The 21,457-nt window shown below is 56.6% G+C and overlaps 1 protein-coding gene across 3 annotated transcripts in view; it reads right to left on the minus strand.

The window, feature by feature from the left end:
• Positions 1-2,651: 2,651 nt before the first annotated feature.
• MGRN1 (mahogunin ring finger 1) overlaps positions 2,652-21,457 on the minus strand; it is a 50,795-nt gene continuing 31,989 nt past the window's right edge. Inside the window, exons 7-18 of one of the 3 annotated variants that reach the window (XM_082858272.1) lie at positions 21,226-21,275; positions 19,511-19,558; positions 18,196-18,264; positions 16,724-16,883; positions 13,069-13,178; positions 10,641-10,706; positions 9,014-9,240; positions 8,353-8,452; positions 7,997-8,042; positions 6,528-6,626; positions 4,364-4,408; positions 2,762-2,875 (exon numbers count right to left, since the gene is read on the minus strand). In XM_082858272.1, the coding sequence (XP_082714398.1) occupies positions 4,368-4,408; positions 6,528-6,626; positions 7,997-8,042; positions 8,353-8,452; positions 9,014-9,240; positions 10,641-10,706; positions 13,069-13,178; positions 16,724-16,883; positions 18,196-18,264; positions 19,511-19,558; positions 21,226-21,275 (1,016 nt within the window). In that variant the 3' untranslated portion in view covers positions 2,762-2,875; positions 4,364-4,367. Of the gene's footprint in view, positions 2,876-4,363; positions 4,409-6,527; positions 6,627-7,996; positions 8,043-8,352; positions 8,453-9,013; positions 9,241-10,640; positions 10,707-13,068; positions 13,179-16,723; positions 16,884-18,195; positions 18,265-19,510; positions 19,559-21,225; positions 21,276-21,457 lie in introns of all 3 variants that reach the window. The other 2 variants (XM_082858270.1, XM_082858271.1) reach the window with 2 other exon arrangements.

Below are 21,457 nucleotides of genomic sequence, written 5' to 3' on the forward strand. Positions count from 1 at the left end.
CTCCCCTGCCATGGCCCTCTGCCAGGGGTCAGGGCTCAGGTGGGGCAGCCACAGCTGGCAAGGGGAAGCCAGATTCCAGGGCAGGTAACCGTGTCTGAAGGGGAGAGATTATCAAGGGGAAGGGCCAATTCAGGGAGGACCCCACCTCCAGGCCGCAGACATTAAGAAAGGAGGTGGGTTGGTTTGGGGGCAGTGTGGAGGGAGATCCAGTGCAGCCCATGCAAGAACCCATGTGACACTGAGCGCCCTTCTACCACACTGGGACCATGCCAGACCCAGGCACAACTGAGGGTGGCAAGCCTTCCTTGGGGCAGGGACAGGCTGCCTGAGTCAGAGGGGACCAGAGGAGGCTACTTGGAACTGTGTCTACAGAGGAGCCAGGGCCCTGCTGGTGGGTGGTGGTTCAGGCAGTGCTGCAGTGGGTGTTCTGCAGCCCCAGCCTTTCCCTACGGGGAGGCTGCTCGCTGGGCAGGGGAGCACAGACCAAGCAGAGGGCCCTGGCTGGGCTCCAGCATCCTGGCAGCCAAACCTGCCCCTCCAATCCATTCCCCACATGACAGCTGGAGAAAGTTGCTCCCTTGCTTAGAAGCCTCTGGCTAAAACTACCCCACAAGGTGTCTGCACCCCACACCCCCAACTCTGATGCTTCAGCCACTTGCTGGACACACTTGGTCCACTCCTGCCTCTGGGCCTTTGCACTTGCTGGGCCGCCTGGCTGGGGTGCGCTTCTGCGGAGAGCTCCTTGGCAGCATTCAAGGCTCAGCTGAAATATCTCCTCAGAGAAGCCCTCCCCAGCCACAGGTTAAATCAACTCCATCTCGTGACCCGCTGACTCTCTTCCTAACAGTAACCAGACCTGGGAAAACTTGGATTACTTGCATGGTGTCTCACTGACTAGAACACAGGCTCCAGGGGCCTTGCCCATTTTGACTTCTGGCAGAGCAGGCACTCAGTTCACGGCGGTGGGATGAATCAACTCGCTGAAGCAACCTGCACACCTGGAGGCTTTGGGCTCTGCCACCTGCTCAGGAGGCAGAGCCAAGTCCCAAGGGTCCCTCCTTTGCTCCAACCCAACAATCAGCACGATATGACCAAAAGAGTAATAACAGCAGTCCTCACGCCCTCCTGGAAGTTGTAGTTCGCGGACATCTTATACATGAGGGAACAGAGGCTGCAGCCACAAGTTGGCACCTGCACTGCTGTGAGGGCGTCAGAGCTGCCACCAGCTACTCAGCTGTCCTGCCTCCCAAGAAACAGCCTCAGTCCTAAGGTGCTGTGCACGGAGGAAGGAGCGGGTGGGATATTGCTGCATGATTTTATTACTATAAATAGACAGTAAAAACGAACAAAAACTAGCCAATCAGAGTACATCAAATGGTAGCACACGCAAGTACAAGACAGGCCAGTCTGCACCCTGTCCTTCAGAGTTACTGGCACAATATCGATGGCGAGAGGCCGGGGTGCTGGCCGTGAGAGGAGAGGGCTGAGGAGAGGGACACGGCCGCCCTGCCTGTGTGTGTGTGCGTGTGTGTGTGTGCATCGGCATGCGTGCACCCATGAACACATGGTGGGTAGGAAGGGAGGGGAGGCAGGGAGCTAAGGGGCCAGGGCAGGCTGCCCCAAGCGTGGCCTCTGTTCACAGGCTCAACCGGAGGGAAAAGGAGTCATCCACACCCGACTGCCCCACTCAACAGAGCCTCAGGCTGTGCAGCCGGCCGCCCCAGAACCGTCCTTCCCAGGGCAGCTCCTCAGGAAGCGGGACCCTCTCCCGCTTGCAAGGAAAGTAAGTGTCTGCACCCGGGAGCTACAGACCGACCCACTGGACTCAAGGTCCTGCTGGGGAAGCTCTCACCCGGGGGCACCAAGGCCAAGCGTCCCCTCTGCCTTTCTGTTACCCAGAAAGTTTATCTTTAAAAAAAGACGAGGTCACCTCAGATGGGACCCTCATCCCCTGGCAGGTTCCACCACAGGAGTCCCAGACAGAACAAATCAAAGAGAAACGCTAAGTGGCATCTACATGGTGAAGAGGGAGCGGAGAAGCCACTCAGGCCCTCCCGGGGCGGGTGGGCAGCAGCGCCACCGGCCAAGTGGAGCCCCCCACCCGGAGGGTCTGATGACATGGGCTAGGCTGCCTCCGAGAAGGTGTGGGGCTCAGAGAAGGGCCCCTGGACACAACCGCTGTTAATGGCCAGACCCAGACCTGGCCTGACTGCCTAGCCGCCCGGGGGGGGGTGCGGGGGGCAAACTGTGGGAGGTGGTCCCACAGGGCCGCGTAGGGGGGGAAGGGTACACGCACATGGGGAGGGGACAGGCACTGTTTCCTTCATTGACTGACACTCGGACCCCACTTCCTTTCCTCCCACAAGGCCCCCGTGACGTTTCCTGTGAAGACTGCACTCTGTTGAGTTCTCGGGCATTGACGGGCCCCCTACAGACTTGGGGGTTGGGTGAGGCCCATCCAGGCTGCACCTGGGTGATCAGCCCATAGGACGACTGGGAGGAACCCCAGAGCTCAGCGCCCAGGACAGAAAGCCACCATCCTTCATCCTGTACCATTTATAAATACATCGACCGTAGAAAAAGGGGGTTGTCAGAGAGGAAGGTCAACTGTGCTCTTCAATCAAGGGTCACATGGCCCCTCGGAGCCAGTGACCACACAGGGCGTGCAGACTGGAGAGGCCAGGGGTCACGATGGAGTCCGGGCAGCCCCTCGGCCAAGTCTGGGGAGCTGAGGGCTCCATGCTGCCAGCCTGGCCACGCTCTCAGAGTGGGGTCAGCTCAGCGGCCCCAGGGTCAGGACTGGGGCCACCAAGTGGAGGCCGGGGGGGCCCGGCGGTGTGGAGGCTGCGGGGCGTCTCCATGGAGGTGGACCATCCTGCAGGCAGGAAACAGGGAGGAGGGTCACGTTCGGCTGAGCTGCCCCGCCTCACCACTCCCTTCGCCCACCAGGCTCTGGGTCCCCACCAGCTGCCCCGCTGTGTGTCTGCGGCAGAGCACACAGAGGGCCCGGTGACTCCAGCCCCCGCCCTGGAACAGAAGGCAATGGGGCACCTTGGCTGCCAGCTCCCAGGTGCCCCGCCTGTGCCTGCTCCGTGCTTCCTGGGCTCCGACAGGCCACTGAATTTGGCTGGAACTCGGTCACGGTGGAGGGGTGCCTAGAGCGGCCCCAGGAGCCCCTGCCTGCCCTCCTTGGAGGCTGTTCCCGCCATCCCCACATGGCGCCTCCAGGATGCCGTGAGGGGCTCCGTCCCTAGCTCAGGCCACCCCCAGGCGCTGGTGCAGGGGGAGCTGCACACCTCTCAGGGCCGTGCCCATCCGCACAAGGAGCCCCGGGGTGGATTCAATGGCAAACCCAGAAGCCCCCTGCAACAGACTTCGGGGACTCGGTGAGGGACAGTTTTCTTAGGAGCCGTGGCTTCACGTGGGAAGCCAGCTCTGCCACACAGCACACAGGACAAATACAATTCCTAGCAGCCGGGTCTGACCCGTTTCCTACTTCCGGAAGTTTTACCTAAGTGGCAACACTCAACATCTCCCACGGATGAGAATAAAGGTGTCAAGTCCTATTTCAGCAGAGAGTAAGATTCGTCACAAGGAATCATCAAGGAAGATGAGAAAGGACTGTGGGGGAAGGCAGTGGGTGGATGGACCCCGCAGCCTGGGTCCAAGACGGCTGACCGGGAGGAGGGCTGCGTCCCACAAGGCCGACACAGCACGCGGTGTGACCCCACCCACACTCGTCTGGAAACCCTGGGCCACCGAAGGAGCCAGGTTCTCTATCTCCAGACTTGCTGGTGAGGCTGCTGTCACCTGAGGGAGGGGCAGGGGCCCCAGCGCGTCCCTTCCCAGTGGTGCTCGCAGAACTGTCTTCTGTAAAACGTCTGTTTGGGTCGCCCAGGGAGAGGGCACCTCCCTGTTAGGTGGGGAGACCACTTCACGCAGCCGCCTCACAGACTGACATCAGGGCATGTTGGTGTTCCGGAAGGTTCCAGAGGTGGTGGGGGAACAGGCTAGTTGTCAGCGATGGGAGGGTCTCAGCTAGGGCTGAGTCACTGATCCCAGGACCCTCAAGGCTGCAAGAGCCTGACTGGGCTGCCTGGTCCAGATGGGAAATCCTCTGGTTCCAAAAGCCAGCATCAGACCCCGCACGACCACCTCTCAGGGGCACCTCTGCTTTGGTGTTTGGAGCGCTCTGGATTCTGAATCCAGGGCCCCGGAGAAGACACGGCTGTGGAAGGAGCCCGGAAAATGGGAAGGAACCCCCAGCGGGAGCAGGAGAGGGAGAGTGGCTGGGGCCCTCTCTCCAGCACCCTGCCAAGGCCGCCCGCAGAGCCCCCGCCCCGCGTGCGAAGGCGTCACGTACCAGCTTACTTCTCTAAACCACCGGAGCAGGAGCCGGGCCCCAGGGCTGCGCAGAGGAGGAGAGAGACGGAAGCTCGGTTAGCAAAGCGCTCAGAGGGACCGGCACGTTCCAGGGCAGAGGCACTGGCTTTAGGACAAGGTGCCAGGGTGGGGGTGGGATATGATGGAAATAAATGCCACACAAACCGATGTGCTGACACAAAAGAGACACGTGCTGAAAACGCTACCTGAGAAACAGCTCTGGGCCCAGTGCTAATGAAGAGGAACCCAGCCCAGGGAAGGATGCAGGTAGCTGGGGCAGGGCTGGAGGCTGGGCGCAATGGAGCCCAGGAAGGGCCCCCACCCCGCAGGGCTGCTGGGATGCCGGACATCTAGGATTTCTCCATTTTATGGATTTGCCCCCATCTCCTTTCTTCCTATCTACGGGATACACTAAGATTCACTGAATCACGCTCCAGCCAGCCAGAGAACGCGGTGCTGTTAAAAAGAATGGAGATCCCTGCGTGTGTGCATTCTTAAACACACACACTGACTGATGTGGAAGATGTGTAGGGTCTCTGCTAAGCAAAAAAGCCCGGAGAAAACAGAGGAAGAGGCGTGGGAATGGACGACTCAGAGGTGTGTGTGTCCACGAGGACCCCTACCTGCCCCCCAGGTACAAGCAGCCATGCTTGTGAGGAGGGGGTACAGGACACCCACGTGCAGCCTCCTCTCTGCTCTGGCATCGAGAACCAGCCCCACCCTGCTGTCCAGTCAGGCCCCACAGCCAGCTTTTTGGCCTCTGTGGCCTCTCCTCTACCACCTCCAAAGCCGACTGCCTCCACCCCCAGTGTGGACCTAAAGAAGGCCCGAGACATGCGCTGGGGGATCCAGAGAGCCAGAGGTCCTGCTCTCACCCGTGGGCTGGGCCAGCCGGCTGTGGCCTGTCCTGAGCTCCTGGACACTCCGTGGGGCACTCGAGGTGTGGGAAGTGAGGGGTGGCACTGCAGAGGCTGCGTGCACTCAGGGTGCCCTCACCCACACCCAGGGGCTGCCTGCAGGGTCAGGACTCACTCAGGGCTCTAGGAAGCTGAGTCCCTCTCCTGACCGCCCCTCAGCCCCCGACCAGGTTTTCATCCTCATGATATACTAAGTCCTCTGGAATCCTGTGTTAATCTAAGGTCCCAGACACAGCTTTCACCCAGGGGTTCCTTTGGGTAGGCCCGTGTGTGTCAACGAACCAACTAGTGCCCTCCTTCCTCACACCTGGGGACCCACTGTCCTCTAACCACACCCTCTGTCTGCACAGGCCGCTGCTCGTCCAGAAGCCCAGGAACAAGAGGCCCTTCCAGACCAAAGCACATCACAGTTCCCCCAATGCCCAGGCCAGGGGACCAGGCAGTGGTGGCTCCCGAGACAGGTAGGGGCGAGGAGAAGGGGCTTCCCAGCCACGAGGAAGCAGCCAGGCTCTGAGGGCAACGTGGTTTTTTATCTTGATTCCGGAAACCTCAGGTGGTGTCCCAGCAGGCCTGGGCACAAGCGTCTGAGAGACCCCAACTCCCGTCCCGTCTTTGGAGCCCAGGACTTGAACCTGAGGATCTTGACCCAGAGGAGCAGCGAGCAGAGCTAAGGCCACAGGGCCCTAGGTGGGGGCCTGGGAAGGGGTGCGAGGAGACGCAAGACCCCTTCCTGCTGCCCTTGGGCCTCGCTGGCACCTAGTGCCCCAGCCTGTGTCCCTTGCCCTGGCCTGGATGTGCTGCTTCACCCGGGCCCAGGGAGACTGTGAGCCCCAGGCCAGTGGTGGAGCCTGTTGGCCCTCGCCAGGCCTGCAGCCAGCGGGGAGGTTTCCGTCTTCAGCTGCCTGGGCAGAGGCCCGGCTGCTGGGGCACCCAGCACAGCCCAGGGATGAAGGAAGACAGCAGTGGCAGTGGGACCAGATTTGCCCGCCTGGACTTAAACAAGAAGCCTTTTCTGCCTTCCTGAGGCTGAGCTGGCTCCGGGATGAAAAGGGGCCTCAGGCACAGGCTCTGCCCCAAAGAACCAGGGGCTGCAGGGCGACTGTGTAATCCGGGCCTGGCCGTGCTTTGGGGGTCAATGGAAGGAGCGTGCACTCAGAGCCAGGGATGGGGAAGTGGGCTTCCCCCAGGCCTGGCAGGCTCCCAGCGCCACCGGCCGAGTGCCGTTACCTGGCAGGTAGATGTCTGCAGCTGTGCTGGGCTGGCCTCGGCTGCAGGGCTCGGGGCTGCCGTCCTGCAGGACGTTCTTGATAGACGGCACTCGGCTCCCTGCAGAGGAAGGGGCAGGTTCGGGACCGGCAGGCAGGAGTCTGGGACCCCAGACCCCACCCTGGGGCCCAGACCCCACCCTTGACTCCCCCTCTGCTCTCCCAGGACCCAGAGGTAGACGTCTATTTTCTTTCTCTTTCCTTTTCTCCTACCCACCAGCGTGGGGCTTTATTTTGTTTTTATTATAAAAACATCACATACCCACATTTAAAAGACAACATGGAATGGTAATAGATCTGACTGTCTCCTATCTTCCTGGACAGGCAGGTGGGTGCTCAGCCCTCTGACCCCCAGGCCCGCAGCAGGGAGCTCACATGTCAGGGAACAGGGGGGTGTCCTCTCTCTCACACATCAGTTCTCAGCCCGGGACCTGCACTGTGCTTGTGGGGGCATCCCCTCAGGCAGAAGAGGGACCTGGATCCTGTGACAGGGCCTCCGGAGGGCCCCCAGTCCTGGCACATGCTATGTGCAGGTGGGAAGGAGCCACAGCCATGGAAGGTAGGGAAGCTTAGGCCTGAGAGGCAGAGGGACCTGGCCCTGCACGCCGGGTGGGAAGTGACAACACCATGCTCCTGGGGGACACCTTAACCCTGGCACCATTCCCAGGCCCAAGGCCCTGCCCAGCGGCCTGCAGGCAGACATGGGTCACCCAGCGCAGCACTGGCCAGGGGCCACCCAGCAGGGAGGGGGTCACAGTGCCAGGGTGGCTGCAGGTTGCTCTGGGGGCCTTGACCATACTTTGGCTACCCCCTGGCTCTGTCATTCTCAACTAAAGGGCCTTGGGCCTCCCCCGACACCAACCCTGAGCCTCAGTCTCCTCATCTGTCTGACGTGGGGAGGAAAGACCAGGCCTGCAGAGGAACAGCGTCTTCCCACCTCCTGTCACCTCCCCACTCACAGCCAGTGCCGGCAGCGGCGGCTGGGACTGGACCCCAGGGGGCTGCCAAGTGCTAAACCTCTGCTCAGGAGGGACACCAGGCCCCTTACACAGGGAACACGCCGGGGAGGGGCCTGGCTGAGCTGCGCACCCACCGGCCATCGGCTACCCCAGGCCTGGGCAAGGCCCAGAGACCCCGGTGGGACCCTGCCCTGGAGGGAGGGGGCACAGCCCAAGCCCAGGAGCATGGAGCACCGACCATGGGCAGAATGATCCAGGCGGGAAGAAAAAGGGCTGCTACCACTAAATGGACGGATAAGGAGGGAAAACCAGGAGCGGCCCAGGGCTGTCCTCCATGAGACCGTGTAGGAACCAAAGTGTGTGGTCCCAGGAGGGCAACTAACACAGCTTGGAGGAACCTCCGGAAGAGACTTGGAGGCCCCGCTTCCTGCCGGGCAGGGAGCACCAGGGCCTCAGGGAGGAGAGGGCTCACCTTGCTTTAGTGATGAAGTCTCGTCAACCTCTTCCGTTATGAAGCTCTAGGAAACAAAGGAAAAACATGCCTGGACCCTGGTGCTGACAGCTGGGCACCAGGCTGCAGGTGGCCGGGGAGGACACAGGGTGAGTCGGGTCCAGGACAGGCGGCGCCTTTGGGTGTGTCACACACAGCTCCTCCTACGGCCCTCGCTGGACTCCACCCAACAGCACCCACCCGACAGATGAGGAAACGGAGGCTGGGGGAAGTCACAGCAGCCAAGGTCAACGAGCGAGCGCGAGGGAGTGGTGGAGCGTGGGGATGGAAGGACAAATGGCAATGGCATGCCTGAGGAGGGCGGGCAGGGGCCTCACCTCTGGGGAGCTGCTCAGCGCCACCCCTGCCCCGCTCGGCGGGGGCGGGGCCTCCGAGTCATCCTCTTCATGGATGGGGGACGATGGGGACCGCAGGGTGCTGGGGACAGAGTGGGCGGAGGACAGAGGATGAGCAACGCCAACCCCACCCAAGCCAACGCCCCAGCTGGGCCAGCAAACGTGCGCTAGGCCTGGGGAGTAGGTGGCCCTCCACCTGCAGCCTGCACACGGCGCTGTTTGCGGGGGAGAGGGGAACCGCGATGTTATAGGCTTGGGGGGAGGGCTGAGCAACAGCAGGAGAGACCCACGTGTCCTGTTGTATCTTTGGAGTTGTTTTGTCACACGTATAAGGCGCAGGGGCTGTGGGAGTTTTATAGAACCTGTGCCTTCTTTATACTTTTCTAGAAAACCAGCACACGTCTGAGCAAAGACTAAACACAGCAGGGCTGCTCGCTGGCACCTCCAAGTGTCCAAAGGACCAGGACTGACCCTTGCCCAGCCCCTGGGCATGTGGCCCTCGAAAGTCCCTTACATCAGTGATGATGATCCTGTAATCGCCAAGCAAGGCCAGGGCTGGCTCGTGGGGCACAAACAAGGTGGATGAGGTGCACCTGGAGGGTCCCGCACACCTTCCCCAGGGGGCTGCCGGCGGTGGTCTCACCTGTCGGGGGATTTGCTCCTCAGCTTGCCCTTCTGGAGGCTGCTTTCCATGATCCGATCGATCCCAGCAAGTGGACAACTCGCTTGGGACAGGCCGTCTGAGACGCCTGAATAGGTGATCTCTTCATAAAGGGGGGCCGAGGGGATGGCTGGGGAGGCAGCCCGAAGGCCGTTGAGCGCCTCGAGCAGGGAGATGGGCTCGTAGCCAGGCGGGATGCTGTCGGAGCTCTGCAGGGACAGGAGCAGGTGAGGGACGGGCCGGCCAGGCACCCTGCCCACTGCCCATGGCCACAGAGCCCCAGACGCCGGCCTGGCGCCCCAGGGATGGTCTGCTCCCCAGAACCTGCTCTCTGACCATCTCCTGTCCACTCCACCTTCCAGAGACTCATATCCCCCTCCCTCAGAGGGGCGCCAAGAACTCCAGAGCAGCATCGGACACCCAAGTGGCCCACTCGGTGCCCAGGATGGAGGAAGAGAGGGCCTTGGCCAGCCCCTACCTGGCTTTCTGCTCCTGCCTGGTGGGCGCAGAGAGTGAGAGAGGTGTTAGTGAGAGGAGGGGGCAGGGGCAGGGGCAGGAGGGGAGCAAAGCCATGGCAGAGGCGGGAGAAGCCGGTGGGAGTGTGTGGCCTAGGCCAGGAGGACCTGCCCGACACGGGGGCCCAGCCTAGAGATCCTCCTTGGGCCGGACAAGCAACTGCAGGGCTGATATGGACTCCGGGGAGCCTAACAGGCACCTCCTCAGGACCAGTCTCACCCTCTCTGGGAGTAGATCCAATCAATAGGCTGAGTCTTGCTTTAGGGTTAAAGGCAAAGGGAGATGTTAGGCCTCCCAAGCTGGGGGGTTGGGCAGCCGCCTGCCCTCACTCTCGTGAACAAGGTGAAGGGCAACGCTCTCTGCATGGGACTCCTGCCTGCCCGGCTGACCTGTGAGAAGGAAGGGAGCTGCCCTTCAGGGAGGTGACAGAGTGACCCTAGGGACCAGGGGGAGGCAGAGGAGCCAGGTGGTGCTCTCTGTCCTCAGCAAGCACCTCCTGGGTTCCCTGGGACCACGGTGTCTGCATTTGTCCCAAGCCACCCCTTGCCCCTCGAAACAGGGAGAAAACCTCTCTGTCTAGGCTGACCCTCAGTGACCCCAACCCTCTACCATTTTCCAAAGGGGCCCGGGGCTCAGCGGAGGCCCCAGGCAGAGGCCCGGCCCAGCCGCCACATGCTGTCTGCTCCCTGAGATGCAGGAAAAACGTGAGAAATACAAGTGTTGGCCTGCAGAGCAGGGATGCAGGGTGAGCAAGCACGAGGGACGTTTGCAACAAGAGTGGCAGCCTTAGTTCCGCCTCCGTCATTCCACTGCCAGCAAGAAAAAAAAGGGAAACAGGGCATCAGGAGACCACGGGCAGAAGCAGAGCTGGCGAGAAGGGGCACCCGGGGCTTTCTGCCGACAGACCTTGAGCTTTGCTTGTTCCACAAAACTCCCTTCCTGGGCAGGGACGCCGGGACTGGGGAGAGTGGATTTGACAGATTAAATGAACAGAACACGTTAGCCTGGGGTGAAAGTGACTTCCCATTCTTGTCACTGGTACAATAATCAGGGCACAGGGCAAAGACGTAGCCACAGGGCCAAACACACTTACTGTTTCCCTTTTAGGTTTCTTGCTGGCCAGTGAGGCAGGGTGCGACTTTGATTTTTTAAAGGGACACTGTCAAGATAAAAATCATAGATTTTACCGCTGCCACCCCCCATGCGGCGCTGGAGCTGGCTGGCTGGGGTCTCCCTGGTCTGCTGGTCTCCAGGTGTGCCATGAGCCAGCGCTTCGCAAACTCTACGTGCATGTAAATCGTGGGGACCTGGCCGAGCATGGGTTCTGCCTTGGGCCTGGGTTGGCTGTGCCTGCACATCCTTGCAGCTCTGGAAGAGCCCATCCCCGTCCGCAGCAGCCACTCATGGTCTGGGTCACCCTGAGCAGCAGGTCCTGGCCAGGGCAGGTGTTGACAGTGGCCAAGCGCTCCCCACAAGCGGGCCTGGCTGGGCACAGGGAAGGGACCTGGAGGTCCCAGCGCAGCCTCATTGACTCATCACCAAGTCTAGCTCCCAAAGGTGGGGCTAAAGCCCCCGATGACCCCCACTCTGCAGCGATCTTAACAGACTCACTGGAGGAAATGCCCAATCTGGACTCTAGTACTACGTGGAAATTGCTCGTGCAGGGAATGTGGCAGAGAACAAGGGCCACTTAATTGGGACTGTAACCTCCAGAGAGGAAGGCGGTGGCCCTCTGGAGTGTGAGCTTACCATCCAAGCCCCAGGCTGCCCTGCACTGTGGGAGGCACTTCGGCTCTCAGGACAAGAAGGATAAACATGGGAGGATCCTGCCTGACCCTCAGATGCCAGGGCAGAAACCCGGAGAGGCGACAATAAAAACCCACCACCTGAGCCCACCCTCCGTGGAAGAGCAAAGCTCCTTTCTCGGGGTCAGGAACAACTCAGTACTGTTTTTCTCTCCACCAAAAACATGGTGCTGGAGAAAGTACTCGCTGTTCTGAAAACAAGTCCACTGTTAAATGGCTGAGGGCCTGGTTTCAGAGCCGGAAGCCCTGATGCCTATGGGCCCCACAGGCTAAACAGTGTGGCTGGCCCGGGAGAAGTGGGGTGATGGGCACCCCAACCTGAGGGGCAGCCTTGCTCCTGATCCAGCAGCAAGACCACACCTTCAGATTTTGAAAGAGAAGCCAGAAATCTGAGTCTTAAGGAAAATTCCTAGACTTTTAAACATTGGCCCAATTTTCAGAAATGCTGGGCTGAACACATCACACCTGCTGGCCTGGGGCAGGCGCCCTCTGTGGGTATGCCAATACAGAGGGCTTTGGCTCTTTTTCCTTTTCCTTTTTAATTTTTTTAAAAATAAATTTATTTATTTATTTATTTGTTTTTGGCTGCGTTGGGTCTTTGTTGCTGTGTGTGGGCTTTCTCTAGTTGTGGTGAGCGGGGGCTCTTCGTTGTGGTGCGTGGGCTTCTCATGGCGGTGGCTTCTCTTGTTGCAGAGCATGGGCTCTAGGCGCCCGGGCTTTAGGAATTATGGCTCGCGGGCTCTAGAGTGCAGGCTCAGTAGTTGTGGCGCACGGGCTTAGTTGCTCCGCAGCATGTGGGATCTTCCCAGACCAGGGCTTGAACCCATGGCCCCTGCATTGGCAGGCGGATTCTTAACCACTGCACCACCGGGGAAGCCCTCTTTTTCCTTTTTAGAGAGCTGGCAGGGCCTCTAAGAATCACTGGATCCAAACCACCTCAATTGAGAGCCCAGAAAATAGGTTCACTGGCTGACAATGCTCAAAGTCAGCTGGGACCCAGGAGCCGGGAGCCGGGCCTACCCCTGTCCGTCCTCGGTCCTTCTGCCCCCACCTGCCCACCTCAGCGACCCCCTAAACCCCACCCTGTCTGTGTGTCTCTCCACATCTCTTTCTGTGTCTCCCTGTCTGCCCATCTCCCAGCATCTCCCTTCTGAACCTCATCCCCATCTGTCTCTCTCTCTCTCTCTCTCTGTATCTGTCTCTCCATGTCTCTGCATTTCTGTGTCTCTCCCTCCCCATCTCTGTCTCTGCCCACCTCTCTCTCAAGGTCACCTTGGTGGAGCAGAGGTGATGACACCACGACCCTTCAGACTCAGCGAAGGGTCACCTGCATCTTAGGCTCTTGCTATTGGCAAAAGCAACGCCATCCAGCAGCCAGAGCTCACTGGGCCCAGCCTGGACCACCCACGCATCTTCACAGCTGCCCGTCGGGACCAGGCAGGTGAGCCAGAGGCCCAGAGAGCTGGCAGGCAGGGGTGCTGGCCAGATAGTCTGGGTCCTGGCCTGGCACCACCCTGAGGGCAGAGCCTGGGCAGCCTCCTCCTGGCCACACCTCCAGGGCTTCCTGACCTACTGGATCCCACCTGACCAGCCCCACCAGGAGCCAGGCACTGTCCTAACATGAAGGCGGGCCCTGCACAGTAGGCAGGGGCTTCCTCCAGGCCCCTCCTGTCTCCACCCCCACACCCTCCAATGCAGGAAGGAAGAGGCACTTACAGAATGTTCATCGTGGTCCATGCTCTGGGCCAAAACGGGGCTGAAGGAGATGGGGGACAGGGCTCCTGGCTTCTTCCTCACTGCCCGGATCTGCAGAAGGGCCCGGAAAGCTGTGGCGGAAGGACAGGGTCATGTGAGGCAAGGGGCAGCACCACTGAGACCCTCCAAGTTTCAGGGACACTGACCACCCACCCACCCCGCAGCAATCCCAGGACAAGCCACGTTTCTGAGTTGAAGGCAGTATTTTTTTTTGACATCAGTCTCAGTAAAATTTTGAGGGGTATGTCTCCTCAGGCAAGGGAAACAAAAGCAAAAATAAACAAATGAGACTATATCACACTAAAAAGCTTTTGCACAGCAAAAGAAACTATCAACAAAATGAAAAGTCCACCTACTGAATGGGAGAAGATATTTGCAAACAATATATCTGATAAAGGGTTAAAATCCAAAATATTCAAAGAACTCATACAACTCAACATCAAAACAAACAACCCAATTAAAAAATGGGCAGAGGGGCTTCCCTGGTGGCGAGTGGTTAAGAATTTGTCTGCCGATGCAGGCGACATGGGTTCGAGCCCTGGTCCGGGAAGATCCCACATGCTGCGGAGCAACTAAGCCCGTGCGCCACAACTACTGAGCCTGCACTCTAGAACCTGTGAGCCACAACTACTGAAGCCCGCACGCCTAGAGCCCGTGCTCCGCAACAAGAGAAGCCACCGCAATGAGAAGCCCAAGCACGACAATGAAGAGCAGTCCCCGTTCGCCGCAACTAGAGAAAAGCCCGCGCGCAGCAACGAAGACCCAACACATACAAAAATAAATAAATAAATTTATTTTTAAAAAAAAGATAGATGCACCCCCTATGTTCTCTACAGCATTATTTACAATAGCTAAGATATGGAATCAACCAAAGTGCCCATGAATAGACAAATGGATAATAAAGATGTGGTGTATATACAATGGACTATTGTATATGTATATACACCATCAAAAAAGAATGGATGGACCTAGAAGGTATTATGCTAAATGAAGTAAGTCAGATAAAGACAAATACTGTATGATTTCACGTACATGTGGAATCTAAAAAACAAAATAAATGAACAAACATAAAACAGAAACAAGAGTTATAGATACAGAGAACAAACATCTGGCTACCAGATGAGAGTGGGTGGGGAGAGGAAGAAATAGGTGAGGGAGATGAAGAGGTACAAACTTCCAGCTGCAAAATAAATGTCATAGGTATGAAATGTACAATGTGGGGAAATATAGTCAGTAGCTATGCAATATCTTTGTATGGTAACAGACGATAACTAGACTTACTGTAATGATCATTTTGAAATGTACAGAAAATAATTATTATGTTGTATAACAGGAACTAACACAGTGTTGTAGGTCAGTTACACTTCAAAACAAACACACACACATAGAAAGAGAGATCAGATTTGTGGTCACCAGAGGTGGGGAGGGGGAGGGGGAATTAGATGAAGGCCATCAAAAGGAACAAACTTCAAGTTACAAGATAAATAAGTATTAGGGATGTAACGTACAACATGATAACTATAATTAACACTGCTGTGTGTTATACATAAAAGTTGTTAAGGGAGAAAACCCTAAGAGTTCTCATCACACACACACAAATTTTTTTTAATTTCTTTAATTTCTATCATTTCTTATATCAGATGATGGATGTTCACTAAACTTATTGTGATATTCATTTTGTGATGTATGTAACTCAAATCATTATGCTGGGCTTCCCTGGTGGCGCAGTGGTTGAGAGTCCGCCTGCCGATGCAGGGGACACTGGTTCGTGCCCCCGTCCGGGAGGATCCCACATGCCGCGGAGCGGCTGCGCCCGTGAGCCATGGCCGCTGAGCCTGCGCGTCTGGAGCCTGTTGCTCCGCAACGGGAGAGACCACAACAGTGAGAGGCCCGCGTACCGCAAAAAAAAAAAAAAAAAATCATTATGCTATACATCTTAAACTTATACAGATCTGTATGTCAATTATATCTTAATAAAACTAGAAGAAATAAAAAATTTAAAAATAAGGTTAAAGGGAAAAAAAAAAAAAGAACAGAAACAACATGAATAGATTCCTCCCGGTAGTAAGCCAGAAGCTCAAAGGAAGCAAGACACCTTCTTGGAATCAAATAGTAAGAATGATTTCCTGAAGACAGTAATTCTCAGATACAAGGAATTTTACTCAGTCAAATATAGCTGATGAAATAGATAACCACAATTATATTCTAGTTTTCAAATGCATAAAGAGTTTGCTTTGTGAAAGTAAGTTGGTTGTGAAGTAAGAGTCCATGAGATATTAAAGAGTATTAACTTATTATTGAAAATGAAAATATGATTTAATTAGAACAAATGCCTTCAAAATGCCCTCCCTTTATCTCCTCTTACTGTATATACTAACAACGGAATACCTTTAATCTGGAATGCAATTCACTAAAAACAACTAAAGTAAATCAAACTGAGAAACAAAGTAAAATAACATGTTACCAACAGAGACTCACTGAATCTAAGTTAGGTTTTTGAGTATGCTAAACACAGGGCAAAGAACACTTTATTACAAAGATCAATTTGCATTAGAAAAATGATAAACCTAAGCTTTGTTCTTTTGTCTTTTTCTGCCTCGGTGTGCAGCTTTCGGGATCTTGGTTCCCCAACTAGTGACTGAACCTGGGCCACGGCAGTGAAAGCCGGGAATCCTAACCACTAGGCCACCAGGGAACTCCCTAAGCTTTATTATTTTTAAAACACACTTTCTTTTTCTCCCCCAGGGTTTCCCAAGGCCATGTATATTGATTAATTGCTGTGAAGCATAATTTTAACGTAGCCATAGACTACTCAACAAAAGAGAGTTTTATAGTGAACAGTCATGAACCTAGGAAGTAAATGTAGCAATAAAGAGATATTTTCACACTTGGAGTTTTAAATCGACCAATACATTATTTCTGAAAGTGACAGTAAATCTGACAGTCTTTGTCTATGCTAAAAAAAAAAAAGCTGTCGTTTATCTCCTCAGAGAAAATGTCCTGCAGCTCCCATAGGAGGGTGCTCTTGACGCTCACACCCAGTCCCTGCCAGGACCAGCAGGAACCGGGCCCAGGACTGCTGACCCACCAGCAGGACCTACAACCTGAGAATGTTTACTCTCTATTGGAGGATGAATATTTTGTTCAGAATTAGGCCCAACATGACAACTTTCTTTTTTTTAACGCCGTGTGCGCCACTTGTGGGATCTCAGTTACCTGACCAGGGATCGAACCTGGGCCCTCAGCAGTGAAAGCGCAGAGTCCTAATCACTGGACCTCCAGGGAATTCCCCCAACGTGACAACTTTTGACTGAGAAAGTCCAGATGCTCAAGGAAACCAAATTTAACTCCTTGATCATTTACACCCACCACACTTTTCATTTTATTATAATTTTTTATCAAAATATTTCCCACATACTCTTTAAAATAAAGATCTGACTTGCTGATCACTTCTGTGCAGCTCACCCCACACACTGCCCTGCAGCCCCTCCTGGATACTTGCCCTGCATCTGACTTCCCTGGAGGCAGACGGCACCACCCCATCGCCACGGATGTCCCTGCCCACGTCTGCCACCGTGCCCGTCTCCCTGCCCGCCCGCCCGCCCATCCCACTCACGCAGCCGGCAGATGGGGCAGTTGCTGGCCTGGTAGCGCAGCGTGTCGGCGCACGAGTTGCAGAGGCACAGGTGGCGGCAGGGCAGGATCAGCGTGTCCCGTAGGTCTGACAGGCACACCACACACTCGTTGCTGTTGTCGCTGTTCTCCTCGTCTGAGGGCTGTGGGTACACCGAGGGTCCCAGGGTCAGTGGCTCCCGAGGCCAGATTCCAGGGGCCTTCCTGTTCCCACTTCCCCTGGGGGCTGCGGTGGCAAAGGGAAGCCCCAGGGGCAGAGGAAGATCACCAAAGAGCAGGACGCCCCCCTAGCCCAAGACACCTCCCCAAATCGAGAGATCTTGGGTCTCCTACTCCCCAGAACCAAAGAGGAAATGTGGGAAGACTCGCGTCTGCCAAGGCTGCCCATTTACTTGCTTAAAACAGCAACAACAAAAACATGGCAACGGAGTTCCCGGGCAGTCCAATGGTTAGGACTCTGTGCTTTCTCTGCTGGGGTCTGGGCTCCATTCCTGGTCGGGGAACTAAGATCCCACAAGCTGCGCAGTGCGGCCCCCCAAAAATAAATCAGGCAAGTCTAACTTGTTGAAATGTTTTCCTTAAGTAATGGCACCTTCTGGAAAACAAAATTAGCTTCTGGATCAAGAGGTAGCAACAGCCTAAACAGGGATCAGCCAAGTCCAGCCTGCTGCCTGCTTCTGAAACCAAGTGTTAACCAGAATACAGCCTTGCCCCTGTGTTTCTGTATGTCTGTGGCTGCTTCTGCATGATCCCGGCAGTGCTAGACAGATGAGCAGAAGTGACAGACGCCATAGAGGTCGACAACATTAACTACCAGGCCCTCTATGAGAAGTCAGATGACCTCTGATGCAGAAACATGACCTGGGCAGAGAGCACTTGGCATCCAGCCAGTTCCAGCCACCACGGAAGCTAGCCTGAGACCCCAGAGGTTTTTTAAAAAAGGCAGCAGTTTCATTTGTGTCTTAAGACAATGACAAAGGCATGGACTAATTCCCTGGCTGTGCCAGACCTTGGCTCTGTGGACCACCAGGCTCCTGTCACAGGCACTGGAAGGTGAGCCGGCCCACGGGTGCAGCGCGGGCTCAACTGCTAATGAGAGAAGGGAAAGGCCAAGGCTGCACCGGGGAAGGGGGCAGCAGGAGGGGGTCCGGCATCCCCATGCTGCCCTGATGGCCAGCTGCCCAGTGATGGTAACAAGCCAGTGAATTTGCTGGAAAAAGGACAATGTCCCACAGACTCTGCTAACTCTAGAAATTAAGGAAAAATGATGGAGTCTGGGGGCCTGGGGTCTCCAGGGGAAGGCTCAGCAGGGAACTGGCTCATCTGCCACCAACCTGCAGGGCCCTGGCCAGGACAGGGGCCCCAAGCAGGTCACCCACAGGCCTGCCTCCGAGCAGCTGGGAGGAGCACAGGGGAGCACGGCCAGCCTGGCCCGGTGGTGCCACAAGCACGCACCTTCGTCTCCTGGTTGTTCTTGTTCTCAATGCCGTAGATCTCCTGCAGCAGATAGCTGACCCGGTCCACCTGGAGAGCAGAGAGGTGTCTGGGCACTTGCTCCCAACTCAGTGGCTCCTCTGTACCCACCTTTCCCGACAACCCCTCCCAGGTGCCGGGCTCGGGTCCTGGGGGCAGGTGTGGTTGGCGATTCTGTCTAGCCCCACCCCCAGGGAGCGGGCACTACTGGAGACAGGCAGGGAGAACCGTCACCTGCCCAGCCGACTGGTATCAAGGACACTGGGCTGGGCCCAGGTTCTGCCTGCCCCGGAGGGCGTGGAGCCATGCTCTACCCGGACCTGGCGACCACATCTTCTGCCCACCTTACTGTGCCCAACCCCAGAGGAAAACACCAGCCCCACAAGAGTGACCAGAGTCAGGCCTCGAGCTGACCACAGTTTAGGGGTCAGATACTCCTCCTGAGAGCCATGGCCCTGCCGGTCAGCTCTCCTGAAACAAGTGCCCAGACCATCACTGGGGTCTCCTGCCCTCCTGCCCCCTCCAGGTGTTGCACCTGCCAGAGTTCTCTCAACCCCTCTTTTAAAAAACTCAGCAACACCACTCCTGGGTTGTGGCTGACACACCTGAGCAGCTACACACAGGATAATCTGATAATCACAGCTTTGGAGACAGACCCCACCACGGCCGCTGTTAAATCAGTCTCCAGGCTCATTTCAGGGGACCCTGTCCGCTAAATCCTCACAGAACGTACCTAAGTCGGAGGCCACCAGGGCTAATTCTTCCTGGTGTTAGACCATGGAATTACGGACCCCAAAGAAAGGCTGTACTGGTCTATAGCTCCCATTGGTTCCAAGATATTCCATCCTTCTCTCAAATATGGATTAAGTCAATCTAAGTCTTTGCCCAACACAGAGGTGATTTCAGCAATTTGTGAAGAGGAGGGGAGGCTGCAGTGTTTCTCCCTTCTTTCCTCCCTCCCTTCCTCCATCCCTCCCTCCCTTCCTTCCCTTCTTCCTCCATCTGTCCATTCATTCACTCGGCAAGTGTTTACTGAACACTCACTCGGTTCAAGCTGGACAAGGTTTGGCTACGATGGTCAATGCAGGTACGTGGTGGGTATGCAGGACACGCGGACACACCCAGTGACCCCGACCCTGACTCCCAGAGCCCAGGGCCCACAGTAGTGGTGTCACCAGCTACTTCCACAGCGGCCATGGTGGCCCGGGGAGAATAATCCACAGAGACCACTGGGTCACATGTGTGCGCCTGTCTTTTAAATCAAAAGGGCTCACGGTATTTCCTCTGATGGACTTACGATTTGCTTCTGCTTTAAAGGCTTCACAGAGAAGCTGCCGTCGACGTGCTGCAGGGAAGAAGGACAGAGAGGTTAACTCGGCCATGCGGAAGGCCCGTCCTCGGTCAACCCACATCTACGGCTGAAAAAAGAAGGGGCCACACAAAGACTCGAGAGACAGGCCAGGGATCCTCCAACTGTGGTCCTCTGACCTGGCTTCGAAACTACCCAGAAAATCTTCTAAAAATATCGCCTCCTGGGTCCCACCCTGACCTACAAAACCCAACTCTCCCTGGGTCGTTCTCAAGAACACTCAAGTTCACCACCATCAGCCAAGTTCTGACAATGGATAGGCGCCTCCCCAGCTGCAAGAAGCAGCACCTGGATGACAAGAACCAAGACAGACGGCTCCAGCCCTCAAAGGGCTTGGTCGAATCGCGAAGACAGCACAAGGATGTCACTGCCTTACGTACCAGGAAGGCCCAAAGCTCTGAGAGCCGTGAGAACAAGATAGAGCAAATGCGTCTGGTGGTACCTGGGGAGGCACACGGCTCCGAGTCCACACAGTTAAGCACGGTACCAGATCTGAACTCTCGCTCACCAAATACCCCTTCTGAGTCCACTGAGACCAGCACCTGGCACTTTCTGTAAGGCTGATGGGTTCTGACAGAAGTTTCTAGCATGCTGCACTCCAAAAATAAGGTAGTTTCTCACTGGACTCTACACTGGAAGCACAGAATGGAGTGTCTGCCAGTGACGGCCCATCGCCCTGCCAGAGCACACAGATGGTAAATAGTCACCATCTCCTCCGACAAGGCCGGCCTGGGGAGCACAGCTGGTGAGCCCAGAGATGGAGAGGGCCACCTCCACCACGGCCCCAGGAGGCCAGGGAGAGCACAGACCCAACGTCGCCAGAGGGGCCTCAGGCCCAGCTCCACGGACCCCCTGGGGCATCTGGAAAGACCCAGATCACAGGGAGGAGATGGGCTCTGCACTTAAGGCTTTCGGGGCTACAGGTACACCCTGGGCTGAGGAAGCCAGGGCTTGGAAGGACGTCCAGAACAAGCGGTCTGAGACTGGTTTCCTCGTGAGGTCCTTGCTCCTCGTCCATCTGGGCCACAGGCCGGTGCTAAAAACACAACTGCACAGTGCCGACCAACGTCAAGGAACACTACAAGGTGGGGATCAGCCGTAGCCTTTTCAAATAGGGGACACACCCCACTACGCTGGCAGGACTCTCGGTGACCAGGGACCCTGTCCCAACACAGCTTGGCCCTCGCTCGCTGCATGGACGGACGCATGGAACTGTCTGGACCCCGGTGAGAGGACCATCCCTAGAACCCGAGACACCTTAATGCAGAGTAAGTGGTGGGGCTGACTGTCCTCACCACCAGCCAACACCCCCACCACACACCATAAACACGGCCACAAAGCATGGACAGTCAGGGGCCTGGGGACTCAGGTCTGGTGGAAAAAAGGGCAAACACCTAAGTTCAAATACACATAATGCTAAAAAGGTAGTAGTAAATGAATCCTTCCATGTAAATGGTCTCTTTATATGCGGGGCACCCCCAACTCGGGGACCCCAGGAGAGTATGTATGTCACGTCTAGGACCGTACTAGGCAGGTGGCAGACCCTCGTCCACCCCACCAGCATTTACTGGGCACCTACTGCGTGCAGGATGCGATGACAAATGAGGAGTCGGCTGCACGATCAGGAGCAAGATGGCACTTACCTTCTCAAAGGCGGCCAAGAGCACGTGGGCGTGGCCGGTCACTTCCACACCTGCCCGGGAGAGAGGAGAGTGGTCAGAGCCGGCCTCTACCACCCCTGGCCCCCTGCCTCAGGCCTCCTCTTTCCAGCTGGCACGTCCCCAGCTCTCAGCCTGCAGGCAGGGCCTGGTCCTCTGAGGACCCACTGAGGTCTTGTCCTTGCCTCGCCCTCCTCTGCCTGCAGCTCCCTCCGAC

This window comes from Leucopleurus acutus (genome assembly GCF_964270905.1).
Source record: "Leucopleurus acutus genome assembly, chromosome: 16".
Lineage (NCBI taxonomy): Eukaryota > Metazoa > Chordata > Mammalia > Artiodactyla > Delphinidae > Leucopleurus > Leucopleurus acutus.